Source organism: Bombina bombina, chromosome 1 (assembly GCF_027579735.1).
Source record: "Bombina bombina isolate aBomBom1 chromosome 1, aBomBom1.pri, whole genome shotgun sequence".
Lineage (NCBI taxonomy): Eukaryota > Metazoa > Chordata > Amphibia > Anura > Bombinatoridae > Bombina > Bombina bombina.
The window spans coordinates 923,900,946-923,923,132 of NC_069499.1; the positions used below are offsets into that span (position 1 = coordinate 923,900,946).

Sequence of the window (22,187 nt, forward strand, 5' to 3'; positions counted from 1 at the left end):
AATTGTTAAATAGGCAAATCCTTAATTTATTATTTGTTCACAATGTTTTACTAGTCTTGGACTATAGTGTACGTTTTACAACCCTTATTATGCTTTTTAAAAAATCATGTTTGTAAAATCCTGCTGTTCTTATAGGTAGTCTTTGCAGACATGCATTTTGTTGTGTGTATGTAGTGTGCTGGGTCGTAGTGGTATGGAGTGGAAAATAGATTGAAATGGCATTGGTTGATAGAGCAGGAGGAGGAATGAGAAGCTGTTGTGCCATTAATAACCATTCTGGCAGGCATCCAATGCTCAGAGTGTGGGATGAGCCTGAACAATCAAGACTGTAGGATCAAAACAAGGAGGCATGAACAGCGAGGTCATGCTGATGCCATCTGCATTGCCGCAGTGGGGGTGGGGAGAAGGGGATGGTAGGAAACACTGTGGTAGGAAAGACTGAGGAAGAGGGGGCTGGGCGTCATGAGATTCTGTTTTTAGTAGCTGCCTAGATAGCTTTTTGTGTATCCTTAGAAGACTAGTTTGATAATAGGAAATACATTTTATGCAAAAAAATTTTTTAAACCCTTTTCAATGGGAGAATTTGTATTCATTCTATTTTGCTTAAGACACCTTGCAGCGTTGAGTGTTTTTGTATTAAACAAATCTTGAATGTCTACAGTTGACTTTCCATGTATGTTTATAAATAATGTGAGATCTACAGTATTTATAGCAGTGTGATGATTGTACAGTAAAGAGCCCTAGTGTTCCTACATTATTGAAGTAAAAGGGTGGAGTAGTGTGAAGCAAAAACATACTCTGCTAGGTTTCATTTGAAGAAGAAAAACTTGATTTAAAGAAAAGGGATTTTTTTTTATACATATTCATACTCATATGGTTCTTGGATAAATGTATAATTTAAAAAATTAGTATACCACTGCAAAATATTTTAAGAGGCAGGTTCTTTTTTTTTTTTTTAGTTCATTTTATGTTTGATTTTCAATAGTCCCTTGTTCTAGTTTGCATAAGAGGGGGATGTGCTGACGATTTGAGGAAATACTTGTCCATTCACAATCTTGAAGGGTATTGTACTGTTATTATATTCAGCCACTACACTACCAAAATCTGATTATTTCTAATTTACGCAAGGAGATGAACAGAGTAAGGTACCTATTTATAAAGTAGTAAACCATCTGTTCGACTTTATTTTTGTGCCAAGTTTACATGACTGATAATTAACAATTGTGAAGTTGTCCTCACTTATAAAATAGCAATCATTTGGGTTCTCATGGGTCATGTGTTATATAGATCTATAACTCCGTTTCTATGTGGCTATGCTTTCATTTACCAGCAGATGCATCTATTCAAACTTATTTATTCAGAGTCCCAAACCATATCCGAAATAGCTTTTTATAATCATTACCTTTGACCCAAGTGCCATAGGAAACAGCTTTGCCAGACATGGGTCTGACAAGCCACTAAGATTAAGCAGATCATATGAAGTATAAAGAGCCCAATGCATTGTTCGATCTATTTTGAAATATGTTACCAATTGTAATTATTGTCTTGATTTATTGACCATTCAATTCAATACAGTACAGTTGCATAATAAATACAATAGTACTTTTTTTTTATTTGACAATTTTTAAAAATTATTCAGATTGCTGACTCTCGTATCATGTGACTGCCAGGTGGAGAAAAATCAATGATTTAGATAAGAATTTTTTTTTTTTTAATTAAAATCAATTTGTTTTATTTTTAAATAGGATTTTATTTCAAAAAGATAAAATGCTTGTACAGCAAAGATGATGATGTAGTGTATAAATGTTATCTATGTGGTCAATGATATGCTGTTGGGGTAAATGTCTATGCCCGCATGTTTATTTTCTCTCTGAATAAAAACTAATTTAAAAAAAAAAAAAAAAGATAAAATGCCTTCAGGAACAATCTATTTTAAGATATTTTTCAATTTAATCCCCATTACAGCTCAAAGGCTATTCATCCTGATGGAAGGATTTACTTTTAATTATGTAGCATGAGGCTGTATATTCATGGTTGTAATTGAATATTTAATTTTTTTGGGGTAAATTGATTAGAATTGATTCTAACTTTCACAATGTCATGCTTTCCCAGAGGTTTCTGTAAGAATATTATGGGCATTTTTTCTATTTAGAAGATATAACCTATTCTTGGTTTTGTAATGTAGTTATCAAAACTGAATGTGACTGCACAAATAGCATGCCTCCTCTTCACAGCAAAAATGTTATAAAGTAAACATACAAAGCTGAGAAATAGATCTGATCTTTAAGGGAAATAAACCCATTTGTTTTCTTTTATGATCCAGATAGAGCATATCATTTTTAACAACTTTCAGATTTACTTCTATTATCATATTTGATTAAAGGGATAGTCTAGTCAAAAATAAATTCACATCATTCATAGAGCAGGCAATTTTAAGCAACTTTCTAATATACTCCTATTATCAATTTCTTCTATAAGGTACGGCAAGTCCACGGATTCATCCTTTACTTGTGGGATATTATCCTCTTGCTAACGGGAAGTGGCAAAGAGTACCACAGCAGAGCTGTCTATATAGCTCCTCCCTTAGCTCCACCCCCTAGTCATTCTCTTTGCCTACTCTAAGTACTAGGAAGGGTAAAGTGAAAGAGGTGATACAATGTTAGTTTTTAATTTCTTCAAGCAAGAGTTTTTTGTTTTAAATGGTACCGGAGAGGCTGTGTATTTCAGAAAGGCTGACAGTATCCCCATGAGGGTAAGGGTAAGCAGTAATCCTAAGAGCTATAGAAGGGCATTACTAAGCTTGCAAAAAGGGGCTAATTAAAAAATGGTTGACACTGAGTTTTTGAATGTTTGTGGGCAAAAGTTTTGTAACTGGGAGTGCTTTTAACATTTTGTGGGCAATAACGTTTTTGGGCAGCTTTATTGAGGGTACACTTGGCTTATTTTTTTGGGTCTCAGAACCCATATGGCTAGTTTAAAATCGATCTGGTGCGGTTCTTTGAGGCTGTAGAGACACAGAGTGTGATGGGCGGGGCCTATTTTCGCGCCTCAGATGTGCAGTTTTCAAGCAGCAAGCTCCAACTCCTGAGGGCCCTTGTGAATGTTTTGGGCCAAATCGAAGCTTTAACCCCATATTTACAATCCCTGAGGATAGGTAGGCGCCACAGCAGAGCTGTGGCAAGGTGCTGGGGTGTTTTTTCCGGATTAAGGCCTTATTTCAATCCGTTTTGCACATTAAAGGGTTAAATGTTTTAATTTCTCATGGGGCAAACTTCACTGCACAAATTGAGTCTGCTATCAAAAATTTCGAAAGTTTGGTGTATTTTAAAGCAGTTTTGCAGAATGTGGATGCTTTTTTATTACTCTTAAAGGTGCAGTACCGTTTTTTAAGATTGTTGTTTTTTTTCACTAAAAGTGTTTTTCTAGCTTGTTTGTAGTCATTACTAGCCTATTCAACATGTCTGACATTGAGGAAAGTCAATGTTCAATATGTTTAGAAGCCATCGGGGAACCCCCACTTAGAATGTGTCCCTCATACACTGAAAGGTCAATAAATTGCAAAGAACATATTTTAGCCACTAAAAGTATGTCGCAGGATGATTCTCAGTCAGAAGGGAATCAGGTTATGCCATCTAATTCTCCCCAAGTGTCAAAACCATTAACGCCCGCACAAGCAACGCCAAGTACTTCTAGTGCATCTAATTCTTTCACCCTGCAAGATATGGCCGCAGTTATGAATACTACCCTCACAGAAGTTTTATCTAAGCTGCCTGGGTTGCAGGGGAAGCGCAGTAGGTCTGGTGTGAGAACAAATGCTGAGCCCTCTGACGCTTTATTAGCCATATCCGATGTACCCTCACAATGTTCTGAGTTGGGGGTGAGGGATTTGCTGTCTGAGGGAGAGATTTCTGATTCAAGAAAGATGTTCCCTCAGACAGACTCAGATATGACGGCTTTTAAATTTTAAACTAGAACACCTCCGCTTGTTGCTCAGGGAGGTTTTAGCGACTCTTGATTGTGACCCTATTGTAGTTCCAGAACTTGTGTAAAATGGACAGATTTCTAGAGGTTCCTGCCTACACTGATGTTTTTCCGGTCCCTAAGAGGATTTCGGACATTGTTACTAAGGAGTGGGATAGACCAGGTATTCCGTTCGCTCCCCCTCCTACTTTTAAAAAAATGTTTCCCATATCAGACACCATGAGGGATTCGTGGCAGACGGTCCCTAAGGTGGAGGGAGCTATTTCTACCCTGGCTAAGCGTACAACTATACCTATTGAGGACAGTTGTGCTTTCAAAGATTCTATGGATAAAAATTAGAGGGTCTCCTTCAGAAAATATTTGTTCATCAGGGTTTTCTTCTCCAACCTATAGCGTGCATTGTTCCTGTAACTACTGCAGCTGCTTTTTGGTTCGAGGCTCTGGAGGAGGCTCTTCAGGTTGAGACCCCATTAGATGACATTCTGGATAGAATTAGGCCTCTAAAGCTAGCTAATTCTTTCAGTACAGATGCCGCTTTTCAACTGGCTAAATTAGCGGCAAAGAATTCAGGTTTTGCCATTTTAGAGTGTTATGGCTTAAGTCCTGGTCTGCTGATGTGTCATCAAAATCTAAGCTTTTAGCCATCCCTTTCAAAGGTAAGACCCTATTCGGGCCTGAACTGAAAGAGATCATTTCAGACATCACTGGAGGGAAAGGCCATGTCCTTCCTTAGGATAAGACAAATAAGATGAGAACCAAACAAAATAATTTTCGTTCCTTTCAAAACTTCAAAGGTGGTCCCTCTACCTCTTCCCCTGCTGCAAAACCAGAGAGGAATTTTGCTCAATCCAAGTCAGTCTGTAGACCTAACCAGACTTGGAACAAAGGTAAACAGGCCAAGAAGCCTGCTGCTGCCACCAAGACAGCATGAAGGGGTAGCCCCAGATCCGGGACCGGATCTAGTAGGGGGCAGACTTTCTCTCTTTGCTCAGGCTTGGGCAAGAGACGTTCAGGACTCCTGGGCTTTAGAAATAGTAACCCAGGGGTATCTTCTAGATTTCAAAGATTTTCCTACAAGGGGGAGATTCCATCTTTCTCAATTGTCTGTAAACCAGACAAAAAGAGAGGCGTTCATACGCTGTGTAGAATACCTATATACCATGGGAGTGATCCGCCCAGTTCCGAAAGCAGAACGGGCAGGGGTTTTACTCCAATCTGTTTGTGGTGCCCAAAAAAGAGGGAACCTTCAGACCAATTTTGGATCTCAAGATCCTAAACAAATTCCTCAGAGTCCCATCCTTCAAGATGGAGACCATTCGGACTATTTTAACAATGATCCAGGAGGGTCAATATATGACCACCGTGGACTTAAAGGATGCGTATCTACACATCCCTATCCACAAAGATCATCACCAGTTCCTCAGGTTCGCCTTTCTGGACAAGCATTACCAGTTTGTGGCTCTTCCCTTCGGGTTGGCCACAGCTCCCAGAATTTTCACAAAGGTGCTAGGGTCCCTTCTGGCGGTTCTAAGGCCGCAGGGCATAGCAGTGGCGCCTTATCTGGACGATATCTTAATTCAGACATCGACTTACCAACTAGCCAAGTCTCACACGGACATCGTGTTGGCTTTTCTAAGATCTCACGGGTGGAAGGTGAACGTAAAAAAGAGTGCACTTATCCTCTCACAAGAGTTCCATTCCTGGGAACTCTGATAGATTCGGTGGACATGAAAATTTTTCTGACGGAGGTCAGGAAATCAAAGATTTTTAACCACCTGCCGAGCTCTTCATTCCATTCCTCGGCCGTCAGTGGCTCAGTGTATGGAGGTAATCGGACTAATGGTAGCGGCAATGGACATAGTTCCGTTTGCTCGCTTGCATCTCAGACACTGCAACTATGCATGCTCAATCAGTGGAATGGGGATTATGCAGATTTATCTCCTCAGATAAATCTGCATCAAGAGACCAGAGCCTCTCTTCTTTGGTGGTTGTCTCAGGATCATCTGTCCCAGGGAATGTGTTTCCGCAGGCCAGCGTGGGTCATAGTGACGACGGACGCCCGCCTATTAGGCTGGGGTGCAGTCTGGAATTCCCTGAAAGCACAGGGTATGTGGTCTCAGGAGGAGGCTCTCCTCCCGCTAAACATTCTAGAACTGAGAGCGATATTCAACGCGCTTCAGGTGTGGCCTCAGCTGGCTTCGGCCAGATTCATAAGTTTCCAGTCGGACAATATCACGACTGTAGCATATATCAATCATCAGGGGGAACAAAGAGTTCTCTAGCGATGATAAAGGTTACCAAAATAATTTGATGGGCAGAGACTCACTCTTGCCATCTATCAGCAATCTATACCCCAGGAGTGGATAACTGGGCAGCGGATTTTCTAAGCAATGATTCAGCAATGGGGCACACCAGAATTGGATCTGATGGCGTCTCATCAGAACGCCAAACTTCCTTGTTACGGGTCCAGGTCAAGGGATCCTCAGGCAGTACTGATAGATGCTCTAGCAGTACCCTGGTTGTTCAACCTGGCTTATGTGTTTCCACCATTTCCTCTCCTTCCTCGTTTGATTGCCAGAATCAAACAGGAGAGAGCTTCGTTGATTTTGATAGCACCTGCGTGGCCACGCAGGACTTGGTATGCAGACCTGGTGGACATGTCATCTCTTCCACCATGGACTCTGCCACTGAGACAGGACCTTCTGATTCAAGGTCCGTTCCAGCATCCAAATCTAGTTTCTCTGCGGCTGACTGAGTCGGTCATAGATACCTTGATTCAAGCTCGAAAGCCTGTCACTAGGAAAATGTATCATAAGATATGGCGTAAATATCTTTATTGGTGCGAATCCAAAGGCTACTCATGGAGTAATATCAGGATTCCTAGGATTTTGTCCTTTCTCCAAGAAGGATTGGAGAAGGGGCTATCAGCTAGTTCCTTAAAGGGACAGATATCTGCTCAATTCTACTGCACAAGCGTCTGGCGGATGTTCCAGACGTTCAGGCGTTTTGTCAGGCTTTAGTTAGAATCAAGCCTGTGTTTAAACCTGTTGCTCCGCCATGGAGTTTGAATTTAGTTCTTCAAGTTCTTCAAGGGGTCCCGTTTGAACCTATGCATTCCATAGATATTCAGCTTCTATCTTGGAAAGTTCTGTTTTTAGTTGCTATCTCGTCGTCTCGAAGAGTTTCTAAACTATCTGCATTGCAATGCGACTCGCCTTATCTTGTTTTGCGTACCAAACCTGGATTCCTTGCTAAGGTTGTTACTAATGGTAATATCAATCAGGAAATTGTTGTTCCTTCTCTGTGTCCTAATCCTTCCTCTAAGAAGGAGCGTTTGTTGCACAACTTGGACGTGGTTCGTGCTTTGAAGTTTTACTTGCAAGCAACCAAAGATTTCCGTCAAACATCTTCCTTGTTTGTTGTCTATTCTGGAAAACGTAGAGGTCAAAAAGCTACGGCTACCTCTTTCTTTTTGGCTGAAAAGCATCATCCGTTTGGCATACGAGACTGCTGGACAGCAGCCTCCTGAAAGGATTACAGCTCACTCTACTAGAGCGGTGGCTTCCACATGGGCTTTTAAAAATGATGCTTCTGTTGAACAGATTTGTAAGGCTGCGACTTGGTCTTCGCTTCATACCTTTTCCAAATTTTACAAATTTGATACTTTTGCTTCTTCGCAGGCTATTTTTGGAGAAAACTTATTCAAGCAGTGGTGCCTTCTGTTTAGCCATCTGTCTTGTCCCTCCCATTCATCCGTGTCCTGTAGCTTTGGTATTGTATCTCACAAGTATAGGATGAATCCGTGGACTCGTCGTACCTTATAGAAGAAAAGTAAATTGATGCTAACCTGATAAAAAATAATTTCTTCTATGGTACGACGAGTCCACGGTCCACCCTGTCATTTTAAGACAGATTATATTTTTTGATTTTAAACTTCAGTCACCTCTGCACCTTGTAGTTTCTCCTTTTTCTTCCTGTACCTTTGGTTGAATGACTGGGGGGTGGAGCTAAGGGAGGAGCTATAGAGAGACAGCTCTGCTGTGGTGCTCTTTGCCACTTTCTGTTAGCAGGAGGATAATATCCCACAAGTAAAGGATGAATCCGTGGACTCGTCGTATTATAGAAGAAATTAATTTATCAGGTAAGCATAAATTAATTTTTTTTTCTTCTCTTTTTCTAAGAATGAATAAATGTGTTTTTCAGGGTCTGCACCATACTATAACTAATTGTATTGATTTTTTGTTTCTCTCCCCATTTTTATATATATATACTCACAAGCTCTCAACTAAGATAAAGAGCAACAATGGAAGAATTAGTTACCGCATCTGGCCAAATGGGAAATGCCCAGGTACCTCATCAAGGTCTCTTCCAAAAAAAGATGGGTCCCTAAACAGCCACACAATGCAGGCTCACAATCAAACAACTGTGGAAAAAAAAAGCAACTGTGAAAAAATGGAGCGTGCGCAGGTTTATGTAATCTCCCCAAACATATACAAAACACGGGTGGGGTCAGCACATTCAGGCAGGACCGGGTACACATCCTATGACCCTGCAACATGCACAGCCCTGGGTGCAAACCAGCACTCTCAGGAAGCTGCACTGTCACCAGAGCCACAGGCAGTTAACCCCAGACAGGCCTGGGTGCAAGGCCCAAACAGGGAAAATTACAAAAAAAATAATACATTAATATAACACACAGAAAAAGTCCAGCACTCCCTCACAAGCTCTCAACTAAGATAAAAAGCAGCAATGTAAGAGTTCTGGTGACAGTGCAGCTTCCTGAGAGTGCTGGTTTGCACCCAGGGCTGTGCATGTTACAGGGTCATAGGATGTGTACCCGGTTTGGCCTCAGAGTGCTGACCCCACCCGTGTTTTGTATATGTTTGGGGAGATTACATAAGCCTGTGCACCCTCCATTTTTTCACAGTTGTTTGTTTGAGAGTTTGCATTGTTTGGCTTTTTAGGGACCCAAGTTTTTTTTGAAGAGACCTTGATATGAGGTACCTGGGCTTTTCACATTTGGCTAGATGTGGTAACTAACTCTTCCATTGCTGCTTTTGATCTTAGTTGAGAGCTTGTGAGTGAGTGCTGGACTTTTTCTGCGTATTATATTAATGTATTATTTTTTTTGTAATTTTCCCTGTTTGGGCCTTGCACCCAGGCCTGTCTGGGGTTAACTGCCTGTGGCTCTGGTGACGGTGCAGCTTCCTGAGAGTGGTGGTTTGCACCCAGGACTGTGCGAGTTGCAGGGTCATAGGATGTGTACCCGGTCCGGCCTGATTGTGCTGACCCCACCCGTCTTTTGTATATGTATATATATATGTATATGGGTAACAAGAACTTGCACTCACTGGTCTTTCCTTAAACACATTTATTGTAACGTTTCGGAGATAGAGTATCCCATTCCTCACACAGGAAGGGGGTACTCTATTTCTGAAACGTTACAATAAATGTGTGTTTTTTTGAAGGAAAGACCAGTGAGTGCAAGTTCTTGTTACTTTTATTCATTGCTCACTAGCACTCTGGCATGTTGACCTGAAAGTGAGAGTGCTCATCTATGGGATTATATACAGGTAGCCCTCAGTTTACGCCGTGGTTAGGTTCCAGAAGGAATGGTTGTACATCGAAACCGTTGTAAATTGAAACCCAGTTTATATTGTAAGTCAATGGGAAGTGAGGGAGATAGGTTCCAGGCCCCTCTCAAAATTGTCATAAGTAGCACCTAATACATTATTTTTAAGGCTTTGAAATGAAGACTTTTAGTGCTAAACAGCATTATAAACCTAATAAAATAATCACGCAACACAATATATAATTTAACTAAGTTAAATGAACAAAAACATTTGCTAAACAGCATTATAAACCTAATAAAATAATCACAACACCGATGTCACTTGCATTTGTTCTTTCTATGCATTCCAATCTGGACTAATTTATAGACAGGAAGATCTTGTTCCTTTGAAATCTGCTCGATAGGTCTGGTTAAACTGATTAATTTCAGCTTGCTTGGCTTTGCTGCAACACAAGCGGACAGCGCCACCTATTGGCTATTTTAATAAATGCACTGCTTCTCAATGCTTTTCAATAGCAGTCACATGACTGGAAAAAAAGGTTGTTATTCTGAAACGTTGTAAATTGAACCGTTGTAAAACGAGGGCCACCTGTGTGTGTGTGTGTGTGTATATATATATATATATATATATATATATATATGTGTATATATATATATATATATATATATATGTGTATATGTATGTATATAAAAAAAAAATTCAACGAAAGAATAGCACTCCATGAGATAGAACAGAAGCTGGAAAAAAACTCTGTGAAGGGGCATAGTGTGCTAAAAGACTGTGCACCCTGAGGAGTTATTATAAAAATGGACATGCATGGAAGGTTTTTTCCAGCTTCTGTTCTATCTCATGGAGTGCTGTTCTTTCGTTGAATTTTATGTAAATGCTCTTGGGTCACCCTAAGAGTCATGGGGAAACCAGACGTGGACTCCATGCACACATGCCCTTAGAGAGATACAACTGCACCTTACTGACGAGGCCCATAGAAGGCCGAAACGATCGTCTGGGGTTGTTGCTTCCCTTGTTCAGAGAAGAATTGCCTGGTATTTCGGCGCTGGACTGTCATTGGGCAGGGTCAGACTGATATGCTTCAGGATATTTTTTCTCTGTGAAGGGGCATAGTGTGCTAAAAGACTGTGCACCCTGAGGAGTTATTATAAAAATGGACATGCATGGAAGGTTTTTTCCAGCTTCTGTTCTATCTCATGGAGTGCTGTTCTTTCGTTGAATTTTATATATATATATATATATATATATATATATATATATATATATATATAATGTGTGTGTATATATATATGTGTGTTTGTGTATTTATACAGTATGTGTGTGTGTATATATATATATATATATATATATATATATATGTATGTATGTATATGTATATATATATATATGTGTGTGTGTATATTGGGGCTGGGTGATATGGAAAAAAAAAATTTGATTGCAATTTAATCACAATTTTCTTATAAATGACTATAACACCTTCATTTTGCATTGTAAAGTTTATTTAACACTACAGAATCTTAATGTACATGTTTCTCAATGTCAAATACACTTTTGGAGCATAAAAATACAAACCACAAAATAGTTAAAATAAAATTTGCTGCCTGTGATGTGATTAAATAGTAGCCACTAGCCAGTCATTAGGTCTTATGACACACAACATTGTCATGTTTTCTTGGACAGTCATTCGAACTGTGGACAGTGGTATGATTAACAAATGAAGCAGTGTAAGACACACACACACACACACACACACACATACATATATATATATATATATTAATTTTTTTTAAACATTTTAATTTGACTGAAAATGAGCCCTGCTCCTGTCCAGGAATCCATTACAGGCATGTAGCAGTAGGGGTGGGGGGCTGCTCCTTTCAGAAATGCTGTGCCTTGCTATAAAATACATTGTAGATGCAGTTAAGTTAATCCAGCAGCAGAGGGGACTGCAGTTTTTTAGCCTTTTCGGCAGCCGTGGGGTTAACTGCATCTGCTATGTATTTAAGCCGCTTCTCGGAGAGCAGGAGATTGTGTGGGAGGTTCCATAATGTTTACATACCCTAAGTTTCAGACTGCAGACATCCCTAGGGGGAAATATAAGTAAGTGGCTTTCTCTGCTCTTCATTCCTGCATGGGCTCTGCTTTTAGATTTCTAGATTGATCGGTGTGTGTGTATATGTGTGTGTGTATATATATATATATATATATATATATATATATATATATATACATATATATGTGTGTGTGTGTGTATGTATATATATATATATATATATGTGTGTATGTGTGTGTGTATATATATATATATATATATATATATATAAAAACCATCAGTTGTACAGTGTTACCCTCCAATGGTCATCCGCCCGGGTGCCAACATGCAATTAATATTCCAAAAGAAATGGTCGCACTCTCAGGTCTTTTAGTGAAAAATCGTAGTTAATTTTAATGAAACGTTTTCGGGGTATTCTTCCCCATCATCAGCATCTGATGCTGATGATGGGGAAGAATACCCCGAAAACGTTTCATTAAAATTAACTACGATTTTTCACTAAAAGACCTGAGAGTGCGACCATTTCTTTTGGAATATATATATATATACACATACCCAAAACACACGAGTGTCGGGTAGGATGCTCGAGTCAGGCTCTCACCATGGCGTTCTTCTGAGCTGCCACATGTCCAGCTTGATAGCCAATATGGGTGCACGTAGAGAATACGTCCCTGTCCAGACGTTCACACACAGAAGGAAACAAAGAACTCCTCGGCACTCCAGAGGACAGGATAAGATAACATTTCTTTATTTGCACAGCTTAAAAACATATCCATGTACAGCAGCCCAGTAAAAACACATGTAGAAAAGGAAAACAGGGGGAACCCTCCTGTGACATCATACGCGTTTCATGCCTCTGGGGCACTTGTTCACTGATGGAGAACAGGTGGTGAATAGGCTCATTATAAAGAGTATAACATCCAATGAAAAAACATCAATTAAAATGTCAAAATTAACCCCTAAGACACCTCAACTAAATATGACAGCCCAAATATTGCAGTGAGACTCTATCCTAACATTGAACAGATTTGTAACATTTGTATTCCCACATCTAATTATTAACTACAAGCATAAATATAAATACAATAATTTAGAAGATGTCATATAAGAATATACAAATAAAAATTACATTAGTATAAATAAGTAAATATATGTATATATACATCTTATATTGCATTCACCATATTGCTGTAAATTACATTAATAAATCATGTGTATTTTTTGTTGAGAATATTTTGATTACATATACATGTTAAAGTACTCCAATTGATTTTATGGTTTTTAATGTTGGATAAACATATTAATGTCCATTCTGGAATTTAAACCTGTAGGCACCCTGGTTTTAAGGTGGAGAATCCAAAAAAACTCATCTAGTTTTTTTCTCTATTTCCACCCCGGAAATACTATACTAATACCTTGTGTTTTCAACTATAACACCAATCAAAGCTTCCCAAGCAATACGGCAGCCTGTCAGTATTTAACTCAGCTATCAGTCTGTTGTGCTTAGCTTTACCTGCAATATATAGTGAGGTACCGTACTGAAGCTTTGTACTTCATCTATAATATCTTTTGCATTACTAACTGAGGACTAACCTGCTTGGCTTTGTTCTGTTTAATACCTCACATTGCACATAACAGCACTGGTAGCATTACGACATGAGCAGTAGCTTTTTTGTCTGGGATTCAATCTGCAGAGTTTCTGCTAAGCTGCAACAGTCTATGACGAACAGATCCGAGATTTCTTTGATTTGTTTTGCTCTGCTATGCTAATACCCTGTCTTCTCAACTACAACACTAACAACATCATAAATTTGGAACTATTGCATTTAGCTTGGTTGTACCCACAGTGTTTGTGAAGACTTGCAAAAATATTAGCAAAAATATTGACTTGTCATTATTTAGTTTGGCTTCAATATGCTTATTAACCATTGATGCTTTCTACACTAGCAACAATATTAACAGTGAGATGAACTGTGCTAAGAATGTGGGATTATCCTTCTCTATATTTAGCATACTAAAATTGCATTATTATCTTATGTTGGGTTTTTCTGATATGTCATATATATGTGTGGAGTCTTATTAACAGTATTTGCCGTCTTTAATAATCTTGCATTTAATAGTTGTTTATGCAAGTGCCTATTATACAACGGTTTGTTGATATATGTGATCAATAGTTTCTAAGTGTTTTTGAATACAAATGTTTTATATATTTCTGGGATTACACTTTTTGTAAACCATACTATCACTGATATACTGGATATTTTCTGGTTATATCCAATATTTTATAACATTTATATTCCCACACTTTAATTATTTGAATTAATGGAGATATTCAACTATTTAATCTATGTATTTATAGTGCTTAATTTTTCTCCATTGGCGTTTTTCATATATTAATTGATCTCACAACTCATTTGTATATTAAGGATCAGCAAGGAATAGTGTTTTGTGTTTGAAGATCTCACAAAAACGCTCCATCCCTCTGCTGACACTTTACAATCTTGGTTAAAGGATGCAGAACATTATTTAGAAAGTCTTTTTGTACAAATGGATAGCCTAAGAAAAACAGACATTAGGTTAGAAATGGATATTAAGACCTTTCTCATTTATCAGCAAAGAGAACATATACCTAGAGGTCTTAGGATAAAAAAGTTTCCATCATTTCATGTTACATGTCTCAAGTTCATTGAGGAGTGGAATACAGCACTCTCCACATGTTCACAAACACCAATGACTATACTAATCAATTATAAAAAACAGAGATTGGCATTGATAAAACAAATGCAAGATTTGCAAGTTGAATTAAAACAGGTACAGATGGACCCTGAATTTAGTCTATATGATACCCAGTTTAAAGAAAATATGCATAAATTCCAAAAGGAACTTTGGGATTTTAAGTCACAAAAAATCAATAGGGATAAAATGGATTATGACTCAATGTATATTCTTGGTCTCATAGAGCTTTAACTTCCAACAACAATAAAAGCAAAAAATTCAGATATAAGAAATCCAAACAAGATAAAAAGGTATCTTTTGCGATACCGAATATGATTACGATACCTCAGATAGTGATTCTATGGGGGAAATACAGGACACATCAGGCCAGCCATCAGTATTAAATACACCTAGTAATTCATTACAAGGACAGTCAGAAAACGGATCAGGCCCACCTCACTCTATTCTAAAACTGAAAACCAGAAAAGAACACGTAGAGGGGGCCAAAACAGACACAGGCGTAGAAAAGAAATACCCACAGAGGATAAGGAAGAAACAAACACACAGATATCTACAAAAGATGTGATCAACCTGTCTGATTACACTCTAAGTCAGGATGAAGAGAGGGTATTATCACGAGGACAGTTTTTCTCCATCTTGTCACTTTAACCTGTTTCAGACCATATTAGATCTCAACAAATTTGTGAGATTGCTTACTCTCAAAAAGCATTTCTCCAACATAGGTGTGTCCGGTCCACGGCGTCATCCTTACTTGTGGGATATTCTCTTCCCCAACAGGAAATGGCAAAGAGCCCAGCAAAGCTGGTCACATGATCCCTCCTAGGCTCCGCCTACCCCAGTCATTCTCTTTGCCGTTGTACAGGCAACATCTCCACGGAGATGGCTTAGAGTTTTTTAGTGTTTAACTGTAGTTTTTATTATTCAATCAAGAGTTTATTTTAAAATAGTGCTGGTATGTACTATTTACTCTGAAACAGAAAAGAGATGAAGATTTCTGTTTGTAAGAGGAAAATGATTTTAGCAACCGTTACTAAAATCCATGGCTGTTTCCACACAGGACTGTTGAGAGGAATTAACTTCAGTTGGGGGAACAGTGAGCAGTCTTTTGCTGCTTGAGGTATGACACATTCTAACAAGACGATGTAATGCTGGAAGCTGTCATTTTCCCTATGGGATCCGGTAAGCCATGTTTATTAAGATCGTAAATAAGGGCTTCACAAGGGCTTATTAAGACTGTAGACTTTTTCTGGGCTAAATCGATTCATTATTAACACATATTTAGCCTTGAGGAATCATTTATTCTGGGTATTTTGATATAATAATATCGGCAGGCACTGTTTTAGACACCTTATTCTTTAGGGGCTTTCCCAAATCATAGGCAGAGCCTCATTTTCGCGCCGGTGTTGCGCACTTGTTTTTGAGAGGCATGACATGCAGTCGCATGTGAGAGGAGCTCTGATACTTAGAAAGGACTTTCTGAAGGCGTCATTTGGTATCGTATTCCCCTTTGGGCTTGGTTGGGTCTCAGCAAAGCAGATACCAGGGACTGTAAAGGGGTTAAAGTTAAAAACGGCTCCGGTTCCGTTATTTTAAGGGTTAAAGCTTCCAAATTTGGTGTGCAATACTTTTAAGGCTTTAAGACACTGTGGTGAAAATTCGCGCTCTAAAATTCTATTTAGATGCTACAAAGGATTTTAGACAAACATCTTCCTTGTTTGTTGTTTATTCCGGTAAAAGGAGAGGTCAAAAAGCTACTTCTACCTCTCTCTCTTTTTGGATTAAAAGCATCATCAGATTGGCTTACGAGACTGCCGGACGGCAGCCTCCCGAAAGAATCACGGCTCATTCCACTAGGGCTGTGGCTTCCACATGGGCCTTCAAGAACGAGGCTTCTGTTGATCAGATATGTAGGGCAGCGACTTGGTCTTCACTGCACACTTTTACCAAATTTTACAAGTTTGATACTTTTGCTTCTTCTGAGGCTATTTTTGGGAGAAAGGTTTTGCAAGCCGTGGTGCCTTCCATTTAGGTGACCTGATTTGCTCCCTCCCTTCATCCGTGTCCTAAAGCTTTGGTATTGGTTCCCACAAGTAAGGATGACGCCGTGGACCGGACACACCTATGTTGGAGAAAACAGAATTTATGTTTACCTGATAAATTACTTTCCCCGGCAGCAGATGGATGAAGACTTCTGCCTGGAGACTGATGATCTTAGCAGTTGTTACTAAGATCCAGAGTAGTTCCCACAGAATGAGGAGTACTTAAGAAACTTCAGTGTGAGGAATGTTTTTCATGCTACAAGCATTGAGGTATGTTCAGTCATTTTTTTCTTGAGAGACTTTGTTATTTCAGAATTTGCTGACAGTATCCATATGAGGGAAAGGGTAAGCAGTAATCCTAATGTATAAAGAGAGGTATTACTGGACCTGTATATTGGACAAAGGTGCTAAGGCCGCGCGGCATAGCAGTGGCGTCCTATCTGGACGATATCTTGATTCAGGCGTCAACTTCCCATTTAGCCAAATCTCACACTGACATCGTGTTGGCTTTTCTAAGATCTCACGGGTGGAAGGTGAACATAAAAAAAGAGTTCACTTGTTCCTCTAACAAGAGTTCCATTCCTAGGAACTCTGATAGACTCAGTAGACATGAAAATTTTTCTGATGGAGGTCAGAAAATCAAAAATCTTAACCACTTGCCGAGCACTTCATTCCATTCCTCGGCCGACAGTGGCTCAGTGTATGGAGGTTATTGGACTAATGGAAGCGGCAATGGACATAGTTCCGTTTGCTCGCTTGCATCTCAGACCACTGCAACTGTGCATGCTCAAACAGTGGAATGTGGATTATGCGGATTTATCTCCGCGGATAAATCTGGATCTAGAGACCAGAGACTCTCTTCTTTGATGGTTGTCACAGGATCATCTGTCCCAGGGAATGTGCTTCCGAAGGCCAGCATGGGTCATAGTGATGACGGACGCCAGCCTTTTGGGCTGGGGCGCAGTCTGGAATTCCCTGTAGGCTCATGGTGTGTGGACTCAGCAGGAGGCCCTACTTCCAATAAATATTCTAGAACTGAGAGCGATATTCAACGCACTTCAGGCGTGGCCTCAGCTGGCTTCGGCCAAATTCATAAGATTCCAGTCGGACAATATCACGACTGTAGCATATATCAATCATCAAGGGGGAACAAAGAGTTCTCTAGCGATGATAGGTTTCCAAAATAATTTGATGGGCAGAGACTCACTCTTGCCATCTATCAGCAGTCTATATCCCAGGAGTGGAGAACTGGGAAGTGGATTTTCTAAGTCGTCAGACTTTTCATCCGGGGGAGTGGGAGCTCCATACGGAGGTGTTTGCACAATTGATTCATCAATGGGGGCAAACAAGAATTGGATCTGATGGCATCTCGTCAGAATGCCATACTTCCTTGTTACGGGTCCAGATCAAGGGATCCTCAAGCAGTACTGATAGATACTCTAGCAGTACCGTGGTCGTTCAACCTGGCTTATGTGTTTCCTCATTTTCCTCTCCTACCTTGTCTGATTGCCAGAGTCAAACAGGAGAAGGCTTTGGTAATCTTAATAGCGCCTGCGTGGCGATGCAGGACTTGGTATGCAGACCTGGTGGACATGTCATCTCTGCCACCGTGGAAACTGCCTCTGAGACAGGACCTTCTCATTCAGGGTCTGTTCCAACATCCAAATCTAATTTTTCTGTGGCTGACTGCCTGGAGATTGAACGCTTGATTTTATCTAAGCGAGGATTCTCTGAGTCAGTCATTGATACCTTGATTCAGGCTCGAAAGCCTGTCACTATGAAAATTTATCATAAGATATGGCGTAAATATCTTTATTGGTGCGAATCCAAAGGCTACTCATGGAGTAAGATCAGGATTCTGAGAATTTTCTCCTTTCTCCAAGAAGGATTGGAGAAGGGGTTATCAGCTAGTTCCTTAAAGGGACAGATTTCTGCTTTGTCAATCTTACTACATAAGCGTCTGGCAGATGTCCCAGACGTTCATTCGTTTTGTCAGGCTTTGGTTAGAATTAAGCCTGTGTTTAAACCTGTTGCTCCGCCATGGAGTTTGAATTTAGTTTTAAATGTTCATTCTGATAAGGTGGTTTTGCGTACTAAACCTGGATTCCTTCCTAAGGTTGTTTCAAATAAGAATATTAATCAGGAAATTGTTGTTCCTTCTCTGTGTCCCAACCCTTCTTCTAAGAAGGAGCGTCTGTTACATAACCTGGACATGGTTTGTGCCTTGAAGTTTTACTTGCAAGCGACCAAGGATTTCCGTCAAACATCTTCTCTGTTTGTTGTCTATTCTGGAAAACGTAGAGGTCAAAATGCTACGGCTACCTCTCTTTCTTTTTGGCTGAAAAGCATCATCCGTTTGGCATACGAGACTGCTGGACAGCAGCCTCCTGAAAAAATTACAGCTCATTCCACTAGAGCGGTGGCTTCCACATGGGCTTTTAAAAATTATGCTTCTGTTGAACAGATTTGTAAGGCTGCGACTTGGTCTTCCCTTCATACCTTTTCCAAATTTTACAAATTTGATACTTTTGCTTCTTCGGAGGCTATTTTTGGGAGAAAAGTTCTTCAAGCAGTGGTGCCTTCTGTTTAGGTATCTGTCTTGTCCCTCCCGTTCATCCGTGTCCTATAGCTTTGGTATTGTATCCCACAAGTTAAGGATGAATCTGTGGACTCGTATCTTATAGAAGAAAAGGAAATGTATGCTTACCTGATAAATTTATTTCTTCTATGATACGACGAGTCCACGGCCCGCCCTGTCAATTTAAGACAGATTATATTTTTTATTTAAAACTTCAGTCACCTCTGCACCTTGTAGTTTCTCCTTTTTATTACTATACCTTTGGTCGAATGACTGGGGGGTGGAGTCAAGGGAGGAGTTATATAGACAGCTCTGCTGTGGTGCTCTTTGCCATTTCCTGTTAGCAGGAGGATAATATCCCACAAGTAAAGGATGAATCCGTGGACTCGTCGTATCATAGAAGAAATCAATTTATCAGGTAAGCATAAATTTCCTTTTTCTAGTATCTTTTGTTGAAAAGCAGGGACGTAATCTTTAGAGTGCGTGTCTGTAGCATTATATGGCTGCAGTTTTGCAAGTATTATATCCAAGTATTTTGCAAGAGCACTAGATGGCAGCTCTATTTCCTGCCATGTAGTGCTCTAGACACCTACATAGGTATCGCGGACAAAATACCATGGGAATGAAGCATGATAGACGTAAACTGTAAACTTTTGAAAATTGTATGCTCTGTCTGAATCACAAAAGAAAAATATTTTGAGTTTATTATATCCATTTAAAGAGGGACTGTATATGTACGTATGACACTGTGTGACATAAGGAATGTTTTTTTTTTTTTGCTATTAACAAGATAAATGTATTTGTTTTCTTGAAATCTTGACTTTCAATCACAGAACATATTTTATAGATCCCGCTCTACTGTGAAATCTAAAGCTTTTATTTAAATACTTTTATAAAAGATTGCAATAAATCCATAGGTTTGGGAAACCTCTTTTGTTCCTAAAACACTGTATTTATATATGTTGTTCTGAAAAATACTTTGATTTAATGCTTGAGGCATGTCCCTATTAATCATTCGAGCTGTAAATCAGCCTTTGAGCAAGTCAATGTTTGAAATATTGGTAGATTGGCATTTCTCACCTTTGAAGCAATCAATGCTAATAAAGATAACATTCACTTACTAGCTGTAGAAGTTGGTATGAGTATACACATGGCTATTCATGTGCTATCACATTACATTGTTGTGATTATCACTTATCTGATGATGCGTGCTATGTCTTTGAGAGAGATTGTATGTGTATGGGATGAGTTATAAACTTTGTTGGGAAGCTTTCTCTTTTTTGGTTTACTTTGTTTTTAAAGGAAAATAGTAATTTATAATAACCTCCCCTTGTGAAATGACAGAACAATTGTGAATGTTTGAGCATCATTTCTTTAGATATCTTGCTTTTATATTATTTAAAAGTTGCTTCAGGGGTAGATTAAGTTAAAGGAATATTTTACTCATGTTAAATTTAATGTGTATGCATAATCCTCTTTTTAATAGACAATTTGTATGATAAAAATAAATATATCTGAGCTAGTTCAATTTAAGAGTGTGATTCAGTTTTATCCAAACGTTGTGTGTTATATAGCCCATATAAATTATCTTCTGAGTTAAATGATTTAACTATATTGTATATATTTTTTTTTATTTTAGACTGATGACGAAGCAATAGAGGTATAAATGAAGGCCACGTAAGGAAGGCAAAACGATGCCCAAGAGTGGGTGTTCTAAAACACCACAGCCAGAAGAATTCTCTCTCAGCTACGACATGGTGGAGAAACAAACCGGGAAAAAGGTATGCCTGGTTTGTCATATGATTGCTGTACTTTTAATATTTTTCCTTTCTAAGGATTGTAATAGCCTCCCCGAGATCACATGTGGGCTATTCATTCCTAATTACTTTAGTTTTTTTTTTCATTCCTTGGCCATCCCAAAGAGGCAAACCAACCCCACACTCTAGAGCTTTGAACCTCCTATCTTATTCTCACCACAGTCTCTGTTTTTCATTTGCCTCCACAAGAGTGAGGTGAACTTCTGAAGTGCTTTGATGTACATGTTGTATGATGGGACAAATGGGTTACTGAGCCACTGTCAACATGCCTCAAGGACATTAGGGGATGAAACGAGCTTGCCAGAGTGTGCATCTTCTCATCCCCTGGTGAAATGTAGATTTATCTGCTAATCCTTTGCTGCTACTTATCTATATCTTTGTCTATGGGTAAGTATATTTTTTATATAGACAGCTATTGGTTGGGCTATTTTAACTATTTAAGAGTTTAACTATATATCTATATACAGTATATGTGTATGTATTGCCCAGAGACAGATTCTTTCTTTTCCATTATTACCACCCATGAGATGGATTCGCATGTGAGGTGTTTTTGTTGTTGTTTATGAATCAGATCATCTAGCAGAAGATCTTTTTGACAAATGTATTCAGATCAATTTTAAGCCCAAGTCTTTCATTCTACCAACATCTTTTAATACCTATAGATATTTTCAGCACCCTTGTCTTGGATGATCTTGAGAACTGGCAAGGGAAAAAAAAAATCACGTTTCAGACTCAATTTGAATATTAATGAACAAAAAGCCTTTTCATCTTGACAGACAACCATAATTTGGTCATATGCCAGGCAGATAAAGGTGTGTGTGTGTGTGGGGGGGGGGGGATTTTCTTTCAAAATATGAAGGACTATCTCATGGAAAGAATTTTGAATATCATCAACTACTTTAGAGTCTTGCCAAATCATCAGACGAGCATATATCAGAAACAATTAGAGGACATTTTGAAATTAGGAGTAGAACAAGGCATAATGACAAAACAGGAAAAAGATTTTTGTTATCCTAATACTGCTTTTTATTATCTCCCGAAATTTAGAATGACCCTGACAAACCAAATCTTATCTATCAATCCTCTTGTGTTCACACCCTTGGAAGAGTTTTCCTTGCACAGTCAAGACTGATGGGTCCAGCTTGCTTTATTTGCACTCACAAATAGTGCAATACTTTTGTTAGTATTTACAATGTCATCAGATTTTATGCATATGTTTGATTTCTACACCATAATGCGCTCTTTTCTTAAGACACCGTGAGTCTACAGAATCATCAATTACTGTTGGGGAATATCACTCCTGGCCAGCAGGAGGAGGCAAAGAGCACCACAGCAAAGCTGTTAAGTATCACTTCCCTTCCCACAACCCCCAGTCATTCTCTTTGCCTGCGGTGCAAGGAG

At 39.1% G+C, this 22,187-nt stretch overlaps 1 protein-coding gene across 3 annotated transcripts in view; it reads left to right on the forward strand.

The window, feature by feature from the left end:
• ANKRD11 (ankyrin repeat domain containing 11) overlaps nucleotides 1-22,187 on the forward strand; it is a 1,020,931-nt gene that overhangs the window by 356,434 nt on the left and 642,310 nt on the right. For all 3 annotated transcript variants that reach the window (XM_053690514.1, XM_053691658.1, XM_053691096.1), the window contains exon 3: nucleotides 20,609-20,750. In XM_053690514.1, coding sequence (XP_053546489.1) covers nucleotides 20,664-20,750 — 87 coding nt within the window. In that variant the 5' untranslated portion in view covers nucleotides 20,609-20,663. The remainder of the gene's footprint in view (nucleotides 1-20,608; nucleotides 20,751-22,187) is intronic.